General features: G+C 32.6%; 1 protein-coding gene across 1 annotated transcript in view; it reads left to right on the top strand.

The window, feature by feature from the left end:
- The window catches only part of LOC127733470 (adhesion G-protein coupled receptor V1-like), a 117,876-nt gene that overhangs the window by 63,791 nt on the left and 34,627 nt on the right, over window positions 1-19,458 (top strand). The window contains exons 54-73 of the mRNA XM_052242825.1: window positions 1,778-2,043; window positions 3,049-3,280; window positions 3,835-4,039; window positions 4,315-4,473; window positions 4,988-5,135; window positions 5,791-5,962; window positions 6,340-6,469; window positions 6,772-6,948; window positions 7,766-8,005; window positions 8,221-8,343; window positions 9,004-9,171; window positions 9,666-10,058; window positions 12,382-12,576; window positions 14,146-14,381; window positions 14,735-14,874; window positions 15,307-15,549; window positions 16,327-16,502; window positions 17,130-17,405; window positions 17,641-17,793; window positions 19,090-19,310. Coding sequence (XP_052098785.1) covers window positions 1,778-2,043; window positions 3,049-3,280; window positions 3,835-4,039; window positions 4,315-4,473; window positions 4,988-5,135; window positions 5,791-5,962; window positions 6,340-6,469; window positions 6,772-6,948; window positions 7,766-8,005; window positions 8,221-8,343; window positions 9,004-9,171; window positions 9,666-10,058; window positions 12,382-12,576; window positions 14,146-14,381; window positions 14,735-14,874; window positions 15,307-15,549; window positions 16,327-16,502; window positions 17,130-17,405; window positions 17,641-17,793; window positions 19,090-19,310 — 4,053 coding nt within the window. The remainder of the gene's footprint in view (window positions 1-1,777; window positions 2,044-3,048; window positions 3,281-3,834; window positions 4,040-4,314; window positions 4,474-4,987; window positions 5,136-5,790; window positions 5,963-6,339; window positions 6,470-6,771; window positions 6,949-7,765; window positions 8,006-8,220; window positions 8,344-9,003; window positions 9,172-9,665; window positions 10,059-12,381; window positions 12,577-14,145; window positions 14,382-14,734; window positions 14,875-15,306; window positions 15,550-16,326; window positions 16,503-17,129; window positions 17,406-17,640; window positions 17,794-19,089; window positions 19,311-19,458) is intronic.

Raw genomic sequence — 19,458 nt, 5'->3', positions numbered from 1 at the left:
TTCTCAAGTTTCTGACTATAAACACTATTCTCCTTGCCCTTGCATGTAGACAAAGAGAATTCCAAATGGAACTATTTTATGAAGTAAACTTGGGTTCACTGAGTTACAATTTTTAAAACACAAATAGATATTTAAACTTACAAATAATATGATTAATCATACTGAAATCAGATGTTATAATGCATTTTTTTTATAATTTTGAAGTCTTGGTTATTTCTGGCTGGGTTGGGTTGGAATCTTAAACCAGCTTATAGTATGGTGATGCCAGGCAGGCGGTCAGGGAAAAGTGGGTACCTAATTTTGTGTAAATCAACTTTTCCTACAGTTTTCAACCAAGATATTTGAAACTTAAGAGGAAGATTGCACACATGTTGAAGTTGAATAAAATTGAGAATGGAAATGGGGAATACCTGGTTTCTAGATTTGGGAACTTAGTCATTTTCAGCCAAAGATTTCAAAAGATGGTAATAATTCTTTTTTTAACCCAGATCTTTGGACCTTCACAGAGTTTGCAAACCAATTGAGGTTGGGCAATCATTATGGAGTTGTTTTAAGATTTTCTCTCATTTTTACATATCATATTTCCATATATTTATATGTTCAGTAGAGAACACTTCTTTTGTTCAAGATAAAATCAGTGCAACCCAGCCATTTGAGTCTTTGATCTATTTTTAGCTCACTTTGACCTGAAGGGCCCCATGTGAGCTTATGCCATCACTTGGCGTCGTCTGTCTTCGTCGTCGTAAACTATTTCAAGAATCTTCTCTTCTGAAACAACTGGGCCAAATACCTTCAAACTTTAACTGAATGTTTCTTATGGTATCTAGTTTTGTAACCGAAGTTTTGATCCGTCAACAAACATGGCTGCCATGGCTAAAAATAGAACATAGGAGACAAAAGCAGTTTTTGGCTTATATCTCAAAAACTACAGCAGTTAGAGCAAAAGTGAAAGGGAGTTTAAGTGATAAATAGGTCATGATCTATCTGTTATGAAATTTTCAGACAAGTTTGACAACCCATTGTTTGGTTACTGTTGGAAATAGTTTATTTTTATTAAATTTTACTGTTTAAGGTTATTGACTTTAATATTATAACAGATAGAGAGAAAGTATAAATGGCAATACATGTTCAGCTAAGTAAGATCTACAAATAAGTCAACATGATCAAAATAGTCAAGACACCCCTTAAGGAGTTATTGCCCTTAAAACGTTTTTTTTTTACATTTTTTTTGAAAGTCTAATTACTTTTTAAAAAATCTTCTTCTCTGAAACTACTTGGCCAAATACTTAAAAACTTCAATGGAATGTTCCTTAGGGTATCTAGTTTATAGATTGTATTCGGGTATTTGATCCATTTAAAAACATGGCGGCAGTTTCTAAAAATAGAACATAGGAGTCAAATGAAGTTTTTGGCTTTCATCTCAAAAACTAAAGCAGAAAGAGCAAAACTGACATAGGTGAAAATGTTAAACAGGTTTAGATCTACCTGTCAAGTAATATTTAGACCAATAGGACAACTTATTGTTGGGTTACTGTCCAGAAATAGTTAATTTTTTAGGAAATTTTACAGTTTATGTATCATCTCTAATATTATTATAGAAAGAGAGAAAGTTTAAATGACAAAATTGTTCAGCAAAGTAAGATCTACAAATAAGTCAAATGCCTGAAACTGAAATTGTAGGTGAGCAATATCAGGCTCTCATGAGCCTCTTGTTTAGATATGCTTCAAAAAATTTTGAACAATCAACATAATCTGTATATCATTTTCTGTGTTTCAGCTCAGTCATATATAAATTAAATGCTGATAAGAAATTTTCTGAACATCAGAGAATTAGGACTGAGGGAGCTGTAGATGTCACACATCTACTAATACAGTCCCTGAATATATTGGTATTTGCTAACAATAGAGGGGACTCTGTCAACAGTCCCCAGAAATCGTGGGTCTATAGATGGGACTCGACAACACAGATGTTTTTTAAGCATAGTGACTTAGACACATATCGTGTAGAAGCAACATCAGCTTTTATTGGCTCAGATGACACAGGTAAGATCACAGTATATATATATGTATAGATTACTGGGTTTTCTATCGTAAAATATCAGCCGCAAGCTTCAATGTGAACCTTTTTAGTGAGTGAGCGCTGCGAACGAGAAAAAAGCTTCACATTGTGTCCAGTGGCAAATATTTTACAATATATATATACACAGCAAATCTGATAATCTGTTTATCAAGCTATTTCTGGTCTTTTTCCCTCCCTTAGATAATGTTAAGCTTGACAAAGTCTCCTCACATATTTTGACAGCACTAGTAACTTCTCCTCAGACATTGTGACCTTGCAGATAAGTTCTGCTCACGTCTCAAAGACATGATATAAGAATTACGGAGCAACTGAGCAGGATGATAGAGGAAGGGAAGGACGATAAAATGTAAATCAGTATGCTGTTCAAATAAATACAATATATAATGTAATTCTGAAATCTGTATGTTGCTTTTGTTAATCCAGTAGAAAGCTTTACCTAAACTTTATAATTTACTTTATCAAACTTGTCTGCCATAGAAAATATCACTTCTTTGAATGAAATGGTCTGAAAGATATTCATAACCAAAAACAATTTTCTGAATGGTCAGTATCAACAAAATCTCTAATGTTTGGCCATAACATAGTAGAGTAATTCATTTAACTTGTCTACCATAAAACAAAAGCAGAGAAAGGTGTTAAATGGAAATCTTTAAGATTTTATACCACTGACTTGAAATAAAAAGCACTCATTTCCAAAAATGTATCATTTATCATACATCCTACATGTTTGGCTGCTACCCAGCATAGTACTTCTATATTGTTTAACAACTATATACATCTGCATTATCATGAAACATACATTATAATAATAGTGTAAATACTGCATACACTGTACTTTGGTATGAATCACTTTTGAATTTAATGTAATTACTAAATTTGCTTTACAATAAAATGTTCATCAGATTATTTTACATGCTACTATTTTATATTTAACTAAGACAAATGTTTTAATGATTTATTTATTTCAGCCTATTTGGTAGTTTCAAACAGCATAGGAAATTCTGAGATATTGTCATGGGACATACATGATAAAAAATTTATATCAGTATGGACTGGCCCTCCTGCTACCACAATGTTTCCTATCCTTATACCACAGGCAACTGGTGCCCTGGCTGTTGTGACTGTAGGTGGTTTAGCATCTACAGAAAATACCACCGTATATCAATTTGTTAAAATAAAAGACAGTGACTTCTCTCCAAGGTAAGATGCATTTATTGTTTCACTTTTTTAATTTTCAATGGAAGTTTATATTTTGTAACTTAATGGTGTTGCAAGAAATAGTTAGGCCACAGGCACGTGTCTCTGAAAAAAAAATCCTATATACCTTAATATAACACAAGGTACTTAACTAGCATTTTTGAAAAATGTCACCCAGTCGCGAAATTCCGTTATATTTCGATTTCTCGGTTGTCAACCCCACTAAAACTTATCATGCCGTAGATCTAAATTGATTTATCTACACAACTGTGTATAACACGCCTACCTTTGTTGTCGGAATCATTCGCAGCAGGTCTCCCCAAGTATGTCAACCGTAATTATTTCGTCTCTTAGTTTCAGATTTCTTACTTTCAAAATGACAGATCAGAAAACTTAGTAATCAGATTTTATATTTTACCCCACATAGTGATTTTCTATTTCTATTAGGGTACTATTATAGTTTTACTTTTAGTGTAATCTTGGTTACCATATACATTGAAAATTCTTTTTTAACATTGAGAAATTTAAGGTGATCCATAAGTTTTTTTTCCTTTCAGAACAATCACAATGACCTTTGAACCTGGTCAGAAGACCTTACATACATCTGTTGCCATAATACAAGATGACCAGCCAGAGGAAACAGAGACCTTCTATGTAACCCTTAGCAATCCTACAGGTGGTGCTGAGATTGGTCCACACAATATGATTACAGTCAATATATTGTCCAATGACAATGCTAATGGAATTATAGAATTTCCTCTAGTATGTACATGTTTTAACCCTGTTGAATGAACTTAAAACTTATTGTTACACATTTCCCCAATACTAGTGAACAGAATTACTTCCTATTTTGTCAGCTGCTCAACATTGATGAGTTGTAAGGTGTGTGTGTGTGTTTCGGATCTGTCAAACACTTACTTCCTATTTTCATTACTTTAAACTTTGTAGTATACATGTACTTAGCATGACGACTTGTGCATTCTTGTATATATCCAGGTGAAATAGAGAAAAGATATATAGATTTTCTCTTGTTTTAGGAATCATTGGAGAAATTAGTTACAGAGGAGGATGACAAAGACAATACTGTTGAAATCCAGGTAGTGAGAAAACATGGCTTCTTTGGTAGAGTAGTGGTCAGATGGTCTATAACAGGAGACCAGAATGGTTTGTCAGATCTAACACCTCTAGAGGGAACAGTAAGTGATTTTTTAGACTAATTATTCAGAAATACTGTATTTCAGTGAAATATTTTAAAGTAGAAGTGTTTTGGAAACATTATTTGAACTGTAGTAAAAAAGAGATTGAAGATACCAAGGAGACATTCAAAACAAATAAGTCTAAGGGCGACTGACAATGCCATGGCAACAAATATGAAACATAAAGAAACCAACAAAAAGACAAACAAATCGACAAAACACTAGATAAAAAACTAAAAACTGAGCAACACAAACCCACCAAAAATCAGAGGTGATCACAAGTGCTCCATATTAGGCACCTGTCCTGTTGTTCATGCAAGTACATGAGTTAGGGGATAAGTCTCATCTGGTGATGTCACAATCATGGAAAAGTGGATGTGATTGTGGAGAGAACAATTGGAACATATCCGTAATTATCAATATAGTAAATATAAATGCTAATATGCTGCAATACTTTATTGCATATCTAGTATTGTCATGAATTTTCATTGTTTAAATACTTTGTAAATTACAGATTGAGTTTCCTAATGGTTATTCAGTTGCCCAAATAAGAATTACTATTCTGAATGACAACCTTGCAGAATTACCAGAGATAAGTTATATACGTCTTACTGAGATCGTAGAATCTGGTTCAACAGATCCTTCAAACGGAGCTGTTATTGGTAAGCTTGGTGACCATATATTTATATTAGACTTCTGTTAAAATTGTAAGTTACCATCCAAGGTAATCTTGAAATTTCAGTCATTCATAAAAAGAAAATTATATAACATTTTTATATCATTTCTGATTTTGCTTGAATTGACCCAAAGTAATGCTCTTGACAAAGAACTAACAAAAAATATACAACTGACATGTACATTGTTGAAATGGACATTGTGCAGATTAAAGTGCTAATTCATGATATAAATTTCAAATCAATGTAAATTTCTAATATAGTGCACATGTGTGTTTAATAACAATAATGTAATATCACATATTTGATAGATTGTTGGTGTTTAACACCACTTTCAGTACTCTTGGCTATATTGCTGCAGCCAATTTTTATTGGTGGAAAAAACCAACATGCCCAGAAAGAACTACGACCTTTGACAGGAAAATGGCAATCCTAGTTAAATTAAGGTTGGAGTCAAACATGCATGCCATGTGTGGGGTGAGAATTCACTTCAGTGTTGACAGGCTAGTGATTGTGGTAGATGAATTACTTAGACTACTCAGATACAGAGGCCTGTGTAACATTACATTATTGTGTACATGTGTGTATAACATGATATTTTGCACTGGTGTCATGACAGCCTCTGAATAATTTTTCATTTCAGGAAAAAACAATGTAGCCAAGATAATCGTACAAGCTAATGATTCACCTTATGGTGTAGTTCTGTGGGAAAGAGAGTCAGTTATCTTACCAGAACCTGATGGTACTGACCTGACACAGGAAGTATACATCACAAGGCAGCAAGGCATGATGGGTCAACTTCAAGTTTCATTCCAGTATGTTTATATCTGTTCACCAAAAAAACAACTTTTTTTTGCTCATATTCATATGAGAAATGATTTAAAATCACAAAAAAGAAACATTGTATAAACCTGACAGACCTGAGAAAATATGTCACTTCATTGACTGTGGATTCAGTAACACCAGTGTTTATGTTTTGAGAAAACTTAGTGTGAATAGAGAAACAAATCAAAGAGGAATGAGTGTCATTAAAATATTTGCATTCACATTTCACTCACTTAATTTATGATTTGTTAAAGACAAAATATGATAAAAACCAGAACTTCACCAATATTGGTGTATAATAAGATTGGATAGGAATACAGATTTTAGTTGTAATTTTTTTTGAAAAAGGGAGATAATTCCATTGCAGGACAGGCATAGCAACTGGATACCCTGTTGACAGAAGAGCAGTATCAGGTGAAGACTATGTAGCCAGTATGAATGCTGTAATCATGCAAGAGAATGTTACCAGGGTCCCTGTAAAGTTAGTAATTAAACAGGTAGGTGTTTTGCTTGTAATGGGAATTATAAAGCTTTCTCTAAAAAGTATTTCCATTTTAGCTTACACAGCCTGTCATCACTGTAGAAGTTTCTTTACAGTTTCAAAATATTTCTTTAATTTTTCAATAATTTTGAGTGCAGTAGATGAGACTTGTATACAAAAGAGATGGTACTACAGATGTAATAATTTGCTAAGAGTTTTCCTAATATGTAAAAAGTGTTTGAGTCTTTAAAAGTAACCATAGAACTCATTCTAGGGATTTGAAGGGAACATAAATACATACATAATTTCTGTTTTTAGGATGACATTCCTGAGGCAGATGAATCATTTATTGTGAACATCACTGGTGTAACAGTAATGGGGTTGACCCCTCCAGCAGGAGCTGAACCTAGTGTCAAGGTCCCTGGGAATATTATAACTATTACTATAACAGAGAATGACAATGCAAGAGGATCTGTAGAATTTGATGTTACAACTGTAAGTTTGTAACATAGCACAAGACGTTGTTATCTTGCCATCAGTTTTCATGTCAGATGTATTTATTTTTTTTTAGATTAGGAGCGACAGTATTGGTTTTTTATTCTCAGATCACTTAATCCTCAGTTAAAGAAAAGTGGGGTTCATTTTGAAATGCTTAAAACTAATAATAAGTCCAAAATTGGGAAACATGATTGAAAGCTTAGTTGTAGGTCAGCTGATTAAAAATGCAACACTATAGACAAATCAATTTCTAGTTCATACCAATTAAATGATACTTTAGTTTTATATTTTTTGTCCCATATCATTCCAAAGTTTTAGCAAAGAAGGTTACATATACAGTCATTAATGAGATAATCAAACTTAAATAAGTGTTAACATGTTTTATTGCAATCTGATCAAGTCAATTTGAATTTTACCAAGTGCTGTTTTAAACATTTGTGAGGTATTGAAATCAATACTGCATTGGTTGTTGGGTAGTGGGTATCATTTTTGAAGAAAAGAAGTTAATGCTGATATGTCTATTGACGATGACGATTATGATATAATACAAAACAATCAATACAATTTAAAGAGCAGGGAAACCATGTGTAAAGTAGAAAATACTAAAGAGATTGTCTTGCAATTGGTTCATTGCATTTTGCTCATGGTCACATTAGAGTTTATACCCCCTACATCTCCCTGCTGTTTGTAAAAGAAAATGTTATTTAGAGTACAGTATGTCTGTTCATATTTTATACATTGTTTATAACTACGTTAGATAAAATAAATATTTATTAAGATAGCATTTTTTTTTCACAATATCATGTTATTTCAGAATATTGAAGGAAGAATTGACACTTATGAAGAATATGGTAAAAACAGTACTATATCACTGAAAGTCAAGAGGACTATTGGTCTGCTGGGAACTGTGACTGTGTCGTGGGAAGCTGAAACCAAAGAGGCTTCATTTTCTGACTTCCAGCCACCTAGTGGTAGTTTAACTCTAATGGATGGAGAAGAATCAGGGCAGATAACTATTACAATACTTGATGACACCATAGCAGAAGAGATGGAGGTACTGAAATTTAGATTCTAATTCTTCTTATATGTCAATACATACCTGCAATTTAATCTTTTACTTATAAGATTGAGTGTTGTATTTATCAGTCTTTTTTTTTTTTTTTAAACTTTCTATACCTAAAATTCATAATTTTTTATATCTGAGAGTTGCCTTTTAATATGAAAACCAATTTTAGAAGTTGACTGTAAAGGTATTATTTTCTTTTATAGACTTTTGATATCAAACTTTTGACAGTGACAGGAGGATCTGCCTTAGGTCCAAACACCAGAGTGAGGATAGCCATTCTGAAAAATGATTCTCCCAATGGATTGTTCAGATTTGTTCAGAATCAGGTGAGGTCATATAACATTATTGTAGTAATGTAATGGTAAGTCAGTGGGAATGTACAGTAACATAGAATAATTACATGAATATTCATGTGTATTGGTACATATTGTCTAGAGTAGATTTTTATATTGCATGAGCTTGTGGGTGCAATAAATATTCTACGAGGGATAATATTCACCAAAATTCATGCAATAACCCTTTTATTTTATAGTAAATCTTGAAAGCTGTTTAAAACATTTTTGGCATTAATGATATCACTAATTTGAAGCTTTTTTTGTGCTAGTGAAATATTATACAATTACTGTCATTTGAGGTAAATATGTGGTTTTATTGACTTTTCAAAAAGACAGTAAATGTTTTATTCTGTATTCTGACAGAGAAAATGTATGAAATGACAATTATTTACCAAAAACCAATTGGTCATCAAACGATTTTACCATAATTATACACATAAAAGCACACGATGTTTTGCGTGGTGAATAAACTTTTTCCACAGGTGAATATGCTGTTTTATTCATAATCCTATTCATATAGATTTTTTCAATTTGTATTGAATGAATTGTGATTTTTTACCTTCAAATATTGATAACTGTTTGTATTATATAAGTTTTTGTTTTCATTTTTATCTCTATGCATTTCAATTTAAAATACTTATTTTTTTGAAGGTTTCTGTGAAGGAGTCTACCAGTGTGAATGATCCTAATGGAGAAGTAACCTTAGATATAGAAAGAATACAAGGGATGGAAGGTGTAGTTAATGTACAATGGAGACTCAATGCTGAAGCTGTTAATGATTTCATGGAACCTATATTTGGAACTGTTGTTTTTGCACAGGTTAATTTTCGTCTGGCTTTAAGCCACTGTCTTTAATAATTTCTGTTTTTTTTTACTTATCTATAAAGGGATATGAAGATAAGTAGATAAGACAACAACTTAAAAACACAAAGAACCTAAGACACATGTAAACTAGCATATGTTTTCTATACTAGACAAGTGTCAGATCAATGAACTTCAATCAACACCAAATTTCCTAAAAGACAAAATACAATAATGTATGAGCACATATATATTTGTGACAATTGTCTTGATTAGTATAGCCAAAGTTTGTAATGAAAGTGAAAATGAAATAAAAATGGTAATAAAATCAAAATTTGGGAAATTAGTTTAGGTTTTTTAAGATACATTCACATATTTTGTTATTTTTAGAGACCACTCATTTTGATATTTGTCATAAATTATTTCGTAAGTGAATTTTAAGGGTGGTCTTTCACATTAGAGTGAAATTTGCTGAACTGAGGAATAAAAACAATGTACAATTTTTTTTGTAGGGAGATGTTAAGGAAAGTATTACTTTGAAGACTAAGATAGACAATATACTAGAAGGTGAGGAGAAATTCAGAGTCTCCCTGATATCAGCTGATAATAATGCTGATATCTCCCACATCAGAGGGGATGCTTCAGTTGTCCTTCTTCCTGACCTTGGATCAGCTGGTACAGTCAGAATATTACCTGACTATAACACTGTCTATATTGGGGAACCAGGAGAGTCCAGTTCGACATACAATGGCCAAGTAGAAATTGTTCTGACAAGAGGAGCTGGTATCTATGGCAACATAGCTGTGACATGGGTGTTAACACCAAGAGATTTAGATGCTTTCATGCAAGTAGAGGGAACTGTTCAGTTTGTGGACCTTCAGCAAACCGCTAAGATTACTTTACAGGTATTCTATTATGTTTTATTTTTTATATATATGACTTATTTTTCTTTATAACATAAGCCTAGCAATCACATGCCTCAACATCACCTATTTATGTCAGTATTCTCTCTATTACTCATCTAATTTTTCATTATTAGTTAATAACAATTTGATTCAACCGCTGTATTGAATAAGAGACAACATTTTCAGATTTCAAAAGGCAGGGGGGTTGCCTAGATTTTATATCGTGTGTATTGAGAGGCATTTACCCACAAAGTCTGGCTTCATTTGCAATTCCCTCAGCCATTTTATCTTGATTTGTATATTGATAATGGATTTACAAGTTTTGAACATATGTTGCCTTTTTTTATGAATATTGCAATTAACTAACAAGAGTGGAAAGAAGTCATGATTGCCTTTAGCAATATCCTCACAATGGCAAAATTAGTATGCCACAAAGCAGTTAGACATTATATAAATAAATGTCAACCACTGAAGAGCCAAAAAATAAAGAAGGCAGATGTTATTTAAAAGAATAAACAACAAGCCTTTTGTAGCTATCTATACGGTATGGGTTTTTATACGGCCGCAAAAATTTTTTGGCGTTTGTATAATGGTATCATGTCGTCGTCGTTGGCGTCGTCCGAAGACATATTTAGTTTCCAGACAATAACTTTAAATTTTACCAGAAGGTTCAATACCACAAAAGGAAGGTTGGGATTGATTATGGGGGTTATGGTACCAACAGTTTAGGAATTAGAGGCCAAAAACAAGCCTTTTTGTAGTTTCAGGACAATAACTTTGTGTAAGTGTATGGATCTCTCTGGAATTGTACCACAAGGTTCCATATCACAAAGGGAAGGCTTGGATTGAGTTTGGGGGTAATTACTCCAAGGGGGTTAAAAAAGTTTGGAGGGGATTTTTTCAAATTTAAAAAAAAAAAATTGGGGGGGGGGGGGGGGGGGGGGATTTTTTTCATATTTTTTTTTTTTTTTTTTTTTCTAAAAATTTTCCATTTTTACATTGATTATTTCTGATTTATATATAGAGCAACAAATACTGATATGACAGGAGATACACACCAAAAACATTCACACACTATTGTGCAATAGCAAGAAATCTTCAGTTGCCCAGTATTGCACAATAGCAAGAAATCTTCAATTGTGCAGTATTGAACAATAGCAAGAAATCTTCAATTGCACAGTATTGCGCAATAGCAAGAAATCTTCAATTGCACAGTATTGCGCAATAGCAAGAAATCTTCAATTACACAGTATTGTGCAATAGTAAGAAATCTTCAATTGCACAGTATTGCGCAATAGCAAGAAATCTTCAATTGCACAGTATTGCGCAATAGCACAGTATTGCACAATAGCACATTATTGGGCAATAGCACAGTATTGCGCAATATCACAGGATTGCGCAATAGCACAGTATTGCACAATAGCAAGAAATCTTCAATTGCACAGTATTGCTCAATAGCAATGAATCTTCAATTGAAAATAAATACAAATCTTTTAACCAATTTCAAGGGGATTAATATAAAGTCTTTTATTTTGGGGGGTTCTAACCTTGTATTACTATTTTGGATATTGGGCCCCATTTTTAAATTGGTCTACATTGAGGTCCAAAGGGTCCAAAATTAAACTTTGTTTGATTTCATCAAAAACTGAATTATTGTGGCTCTATGATATGCTGAATCTTATTGTGCATTTAGAGTTTTTATTTTGGACCCTGTTTTCACATTTATAGTCCATATTAAGGTTTGAAAGGTCAAAAATTAAAATGTGTTTGATTTCAACTAAAATTAAATTTTTGGTGTTTTTTTTATGTGCTGAATATAACCATGTTGTTAGATTTTGGATATCAGACCATACTAGGTAAATTAAATGTCCTATTTGAAATTTTTAAGATCTTTGACCACATTTATTTTGTGTCAGAAACCTATATTATGTCAAAAATTTGATCATAATCCAAATTCAGACAGTATCAAGCTTGAATATTGTGTCCAAACTTACCCTTACTGTTCACGGTTCGACCTCTGCGGTCGTATCAGGCTGAGCTCGGCGAAACATTTTATTTACATTGTTAAAGGCTGTACAGTGACCTATAATAATATATAATCTTTTGAACTTTGGTGAATAGTTGTCTCATTGGCAATCATATCACATCTCTTTGTTTTATATTAAAAGTTATAATTCAACAAAATATTGCAGAAAGAATTATAATTCATCAACACATGAGATTTACTTTTCTTTATTCATAATATGGTTGTTCTTCAACATATTCCAAATTTTTACTACATATCAAAATATCTTTATTTGGTCAATTTTTTTTTAATTTTTAGACAAAAGATGACACCCTTGCAGAAATAAGGAGGATCTATACATTACAGATTAATTCTGCTACAGGTGGAGCCACTATATCTAGTCAGCAAGGAACATTTAAATCTGAAATTATATATGTTGCTAGTGACTACCCACATGGACTGTTTGAATTCACATTACCTGAAATTACCAGTGTTACAGAGGATACAGCAAAAGTAGGACTTCATAAATATTTACATAATTTTGAATGGTCCAAATGTCTCCTTGCAAAAAAAATATAAAGAAGCAACTAGAAAACTAAAGTGGCTGCTTACATTTTAAATTACAATCTGTACTGATGGTTTTGTGGAAGCATGCTTGTCTTGAATCTGGGAGAACTTAGGTTGATATATTGAATATGAATAAAAGGAGATGTGGGGCAATTTACCTTAATGATACTGCCACCCAATGGCATGATTAACCAAATGATATCAAGAGGTCAACACATGATCTTGAAAAATAGACAGGCTGTCTATAAAATATTCAAAGCTCTAAATCAGCCAGAGTCTTAAAACATTGTGAATAAATGCAACAGAGACTATTGAAGTTCAGCCACCAGCACAAAATTTTGCAAATAACAAAAAACATTAAGATATCTATACTACTAATTTCATTGAGCCGCAACTCCTCTGAAACCATAAAAAGTTGGAAATATTTGTGATATGACGTATAAATGTAGTGTTTCGTACTTCCTAAATTTGTCTTTGAAACAATCTTTTTTCCTCAGAAAACGCCAATTTTTGAGAAAATATCCAAATTCGGAGACCGTTATTGATCCGTGTCTTATACGCTTTCCCGCATGCTCAGTCGACGTACTATCTGCGAAATCTATAATACTTAAGTCCAATTTGTTAGCCGTCATGATGTAAATACAACAAATCAAAGAATTCAACTTTATATGTAACTAATATAGGACAATGGTGTTGATTAAAAATTACACCATTCCAGGGTCTTTTATTTTCCACATAATTAATATTACCAATAATTAACAAATTCCGGGTCGAATCTGATACCGATACCAATAGTATATGGCTTCTTCTTCTCTAAGTAAATTCCTCCGTTGTCGGAGCACCTTTGTCACACGGGTATTTAAAGACCTTTCTTAATTTTAATACTACTTATTTAAAAATAAAACATTAAGAACTTAAATACTAAAACAAAAAGGGTATATGCATTCCTTCATAAAATATTATTGTCCTAAAAATATACAGAAATGCAAAAACCGTAACTGAATACTATTTACATCTTTTAATGCAAGTGAATTAAAATCCACACTATAAAAAAGGCGTACTGTAGGTCACGGATCCGCAATGTCGCGGGCGTGTTCTATTGATTATAATAACATCCACTGGTATTTCTGCTAATTCAAACCATAAGACTTTATAATTGATAATGGCTGATTCTCTGTTGAACACACTTCATTTAGGAGTAAAGGCTTTAAGACACCATATTGGTATTGTCGGTGTTTTTTAAATGTTGTATGTCCTTGCAGTAATACATGTTAAGCATAGTTGGATCCAGGGGGGTCTGATGGGACGAGACTATGGGCCCACTTATAGCCCAACATTTGTGTCTTTTAGTGTATTTTTTGTTTGTTTCTGACTTTAATTTTTAAAGTGGCCCCTCTGGGCCCCTCTTTGAAAATCCTTTATCAGCCAGTGTAACATTGTTTTTTTTTGTTACTGTAGAAGTAATATCTGCTTTAGTTTATCATGAAGAAATGATTATTATTTTTAATTGAATAGGTCAGTATCCCTATACTACGTCTATATGGTAGGATAAACAGAGTAATGTTGACGTACACAACCACACCTGGAACAGCTGAGGTCAATAAAGATTTCTATGGAACATCAGGGACATTGACCTTTGAACATGAACAGAAACAAAAGAATGTGGAAATCACCATACAACAAGATGATATACCAGAAGGTCCAGAGATGTTTTATCTTAATCTGATGTCTGCTAGACTAAATGTACCAAGGTACGTGGGAGTCAGAGCAAACAGACACAGATACAGATAAAATTAGGGACCATTTAGTTCAGAGAAAAAAATATTCAAGAAATGTCCTTTATCCTGTATAACTTTATATTTTCCTTGATGTTATCTATTTGTGTGAATTTTCTTCACTTCATCTTGCATGATCAAAATGAAAGTAAAAGGGTTGAAGTGTTGCATGATTTAAAAAAAACATAGTTAAAGTTAGTTTTTTGATTTTTTCTGTGATTTTTATAATGGTACTGTTGAAAGATTGTTATCATATTAAAGAAAAGTTTACTGAAAATAGCAATATATTTATCTATGGTATGCTGTTAACACTGTTTCTTATTTTACAGTAACAATAACTATACTATTGTAAATGGACTACAATTAGACATGGCCCCAGCTATTGGATCCCTCAATGTAAAGACCATACTTATAGAGAAGAATGATAATGCTGAGGGAACCGTGGAGTTTAAAGCAGACAAGTTTACTGGTATTCAAGTTTTTTGTAACTTTCCATCTTCAAGCCATATTTTAAAACATTTTATGTTGAAATGAAGATACAGACAAAACTTAGGACTGTTTGTGTATTTGACCCTAATACTAGTGTGGTTGATGTACTCGCTGACCTTGTCCATCTGTATTTATTCAATCTTTGTTTCACATTACTCACCTTCTTGATTAAGAAATGATTTTGATTTTTTTGCTTGAAAATAGATTATATGAATGTTTTCCCATAGAAGAAGTTTTTTCTGCTGTGCAAATACAAAATGTACAAAGTATCAAGGCAGAACAGAACAAACATCCCAATAATGAATTAAAATAGACCCTCTGGTTTTAATAGTTCAGAGTGCTGCTTAAGGTATGAAACAAGATATAACACATGTTTTTTTTTACTGTAAATTTATTTTTATATTATTTACAGTGTTGGAAGAGTCAGGTGTTGCTAAGATACCTGTTGTCAGAAAGGGAGGTAATTATGGTGGATTGACAGTGAGATTTACTGTTACTGAAATAAATGCTACAGCTGGTGTGGACTATGTGATGGCTGACACTGACTTCATTATTCAGGATGGTGAAAATGAGGCCACCATAGATATTGTTCTGAAAGATGATTCTGAAATGGAGTATGCTGAACAGTTCACTATTACCATTAATAGTATTATAGGTAAGTTTTAACATGGTAAGATACTGCTTTGTAATATATATCCTTGGGAAATAAAGTCTAGCTTGGTAATAAAATAAATACAATTAAGCCATATGATTTTTTAGTAATTTTCTGTTGAACAAATTCATTTTATGCTTTGCCTAGGATAGTAGAGGGGCATTATGTTTTCTGGTTAGTGGGTCAATCCATCCTTTAGTCTGTCTGCCTGTCCCGTATCAGGTTAGAGTTTTGGTTTAAAGAAAGTTAAAGAGTTTGTGGTAATATCAACATGAAAGTTACTACACATGTTCATTATAAAGTGAACTATTTGATATTTGCCAAATTAAGGTTTTGACCAAGATTTCATGGTTCACAAAACATGGAAATGTGATAGGTTAAAGTTTTAGTTCAAGGTAGGTTAAAGTTTTTGTTCAGGGTAGATTTTGGTTATATCAAACTGAAACTTAGTACACAGCTATTATATTCATTATGATGTGAACTATCTAATATATATGCCAAATTAAAGTTTTGGCCAAGATTTCACAGTTCACTGGATCTGGAAATAAGATAGTGCGAGCAGGGCATGGTGTCCTTTGGGCTCAAATTCTTGTTTTATCTGGAAAGGAATTTTTGAGTTTTATTACTGATTCATTGTAACACTACATATTATATTAGCCTTTTCACTGTAAAATTTGCAACAAGGCAGTTCTGGTTTATGAATGAATGCTGCCTAATAATTTTATATGTTTTTTCTAGTTATATATTCAGGACTTCATCATGAGTTTATAATAATTGCAGGTGGTGCCAAGCTTGGTGCTATTTCTACAACAACAGTTACCATAGCCAAATCAGATTATCCAAATGGAATGTTTGGATTCAAAGGTCCTCTGAAAACTGTCATGGTGAATCCATCTAGACAAGTACAAACGACCTTGACCATTGAAAGGTCGGGAGGTGTAAAAGGTCAACAAACAGTAAGATATATCTATTTTATATTATAATCTTTTAAGATTTTGAAGTCAGGAATTGTGACTGCTTGTGAGAAATTATGTGTGATAAAAGACTTTTGTTTTGAAACTGTTTATTCTTGAACTCAACTAGAATGCTAGATTGAATGGTTAATGATTTACTGTGGATTCATTTATTTCTGTGGATTAAGGAGAAATTGTATTTTCATGGATATAAGAGATTTCTTGGTTTTGCTAAGGTCTGCATACAAGCCTTTAGAAAATATGTACTTTGTTGAACATTTAAAGTTGTGGTTAACCTTAACCCATGAAGTCTGCAAAAATTGAAATTCAATGATTGATCATGTATCCACAGTACTATATTTCTTTTAAATGAAGGTTTTGTTTTTCTTTTTGCTAATGAGCCAAATATTCTTTTCAAATTGCAATTTTTTTTTCAACTGATTAAAATTTTAGTCAATTGCAAGAACAATTTAGTCAGTAAAAAGAAGGTGCATCAATGAAATAGAAATGCTGTGTTTTGTCTTGTCCACAGGGCAAGTGTGGGGAATACCATTTTTTATTTTAAGATCTCAAATTTTAGCCCAACTAGGCCTAAAAGACCCATATAAATACATTCCATTTATATTTAAGGTTACTTGGAGACTGATGGGACCAAATAATCCACAGAGAGTACTGCTGGAAACCAATGATATCTTCTACATCAGCAACAACCAAGAAAGCACTAGTGGTAATCTAGTGTGGTCTGATGGAGAATCAGCAGCAAAAACCATTACCCTGAATATTAAACCTTACTCCAGTTGGGAAATACAAGAAATATTTATTGTAGAGATTGTCACAATTACTGGTTACCCCAAATTAAGTGGTGATGGAGAGATAGGACCAAATACTGGCAAGGCTTCAGTCACTGTAAGTCTAATAATTTTCCAGACTGACTGATGTTTTTTGGATCCTTGAATAAACATTTCAAATGTGTTTCATTTTTATTTGAACTTAAGTAAAACCTATCCAAAGTATCAAATTGAATTAAAGGCAAATTGGAAAAAAAAACTCATTCGTTTATGTGAAAGGTTATATCATGAAGATTGCAAAGGTTATTATGAAGGTTACAAAGGTTATTATGAAGGTTCCAATATAATTACAGATTGAGAAGAATGGAGACCCTAGTGGTGTAATACAGTTTAATAGTGTGGCTTTGACAGAAAGGACAGTAGATGAACCAACAGGAATAAATCCTTTTCAGTTACAGTTCCCAATCAAACGTGAAGAATCCACAGGAGTAGTTGGAACTATACAGGTATGTAATTAATGGACATAATGACTATGACATCCACAGGAGTAGTTGGTACCATACAGGTATGTAATTGTTGGACATAGAGACTATGACATCCACAGGAGTAGTTGGAACCATATAGGTATGTAATTAATGGACATAGAGACTATGACATCCACAGGAGTAGTTGGAACCATATAGGTATGTAATTAATGGACATAGAGACTATGACATCCACAGGAGTAGTTGGAACCATACAGGTATGTAATTAATGGACATAATGACTATGACATCCACAGGAGTAGTTGGTACCATACAGGTATGTAATTGTTGGACATAGAGACTATGACATCCACAGGAGTAGTTGGAACCATATAGGTATGTAATTAATGGACATAGAGACTATGACATCCACAGGAGTAGTTGGAACCATATAGGTATGTAATTAATGGACATAGAGACTATGACATCCACAGGAGTAGTTGGAACCATACAGGTATGTAATTAATGGACATTATGACTATGACATCCACAGGAGTAGTTGGTACCATACAGGTATGTAATTGTTGGACATAGAGACTATGACATCCACAGGAGTATTTGGAACCATATAGGTATGTAATTAATGGACATAGAGATTATGACATCCACAGGAGTAGTTGGAACCATACAGGTATGTAATTGATGGACATAGAGACTATGAAATCCACAGGAGTAGCTGGAACCATATAGGTATGTAATTAATGGACATAGAGAGTATGACATCCACAGGAGTAGTTGGTAACCTTACAGGTATGTAATTCATGTACATAACGCATATTATACAAAAGGGTTTTTACTGCTTTTATACACTATATAAAAATCCAAGTTTATGTCAGTGTATGAAAAGATGGCAATAAAGCATAATGTCAATGACTATTTCACACTTTGAATTTCTAGATATTGACACAATTTCAAATCAAAAGCATCTACCTTTCTATGCAATGCAAAACACAACTACTGTGGATTCATATATTTTTGTGGGATTTTGATGAACATTTAAATTATGGGTTCACCTTTACCCACTAAATCAAAGAAAATTGTTATTCCACATGTAATAGTGAATCCATAGTATTATTAATTCCATAGTATTATTAATTCCATAGTATTATTAATTTTGTTTGGTCAAAAGTATAAATTGTCTTATTTGAAAACCAAGCCCAGTGTTATAGCTTCCTGTTTTAAAATATGATGCTGTATGAAAAAAAAAATTACCTACAGATAGTTCTTAAAATAAGTGTTTTGGCAATATAGAATAAGGTTCTTTCTATTATGTAATAGGTGTTTTGGGAAATAACTGGACCATTTGATAGCACTGCAGATTTCCAACCCAGGAATGGTTCTGTTTATATTGGTAATTTACAGAGAGATGCCAGCTTTAACATTCAGATATTACCAGATATGCTTCCAGAACTGACAGAAACTTTTAAGGTTATCCTAACCTCAGTGGAAGGTGGTGCTGAGATAGATACTAGTAATAATGAAGCTGTATTTCACATTAGGTTTGTATTTTCTATTTCACATTAGATTTGTATTTTCTATTATATTTACACAGATTCACTTCATGCATAACAGAAACTGTATGTGCTAGTATCATTCTTGAATATGAAAAGCCTACAATCTACAAAACTACAATAAAAAGAAAGGATG

Source organism: Mytilus californianus, unplaced genomic scaffold, assembly GCF_021869535.1.
Source record: "Mytilus californianus isolate M0D057914Y unplaced genomic scaffold, xbMytCali1.0.p SCAF_3, whole genome shotgun sequence".
In the NCBI taxonomy this organism is placed as follows: Eukaryota; Metazoa; Mollusca; class Bivalvia; order Mytilida; family Mytilidae; genus Mytilus; species Mytilus californianus.
Note: the sequence above shows the minus strand (reverse complement) of the source record. Positions and strands in the feature narration are given on the sequence as shown.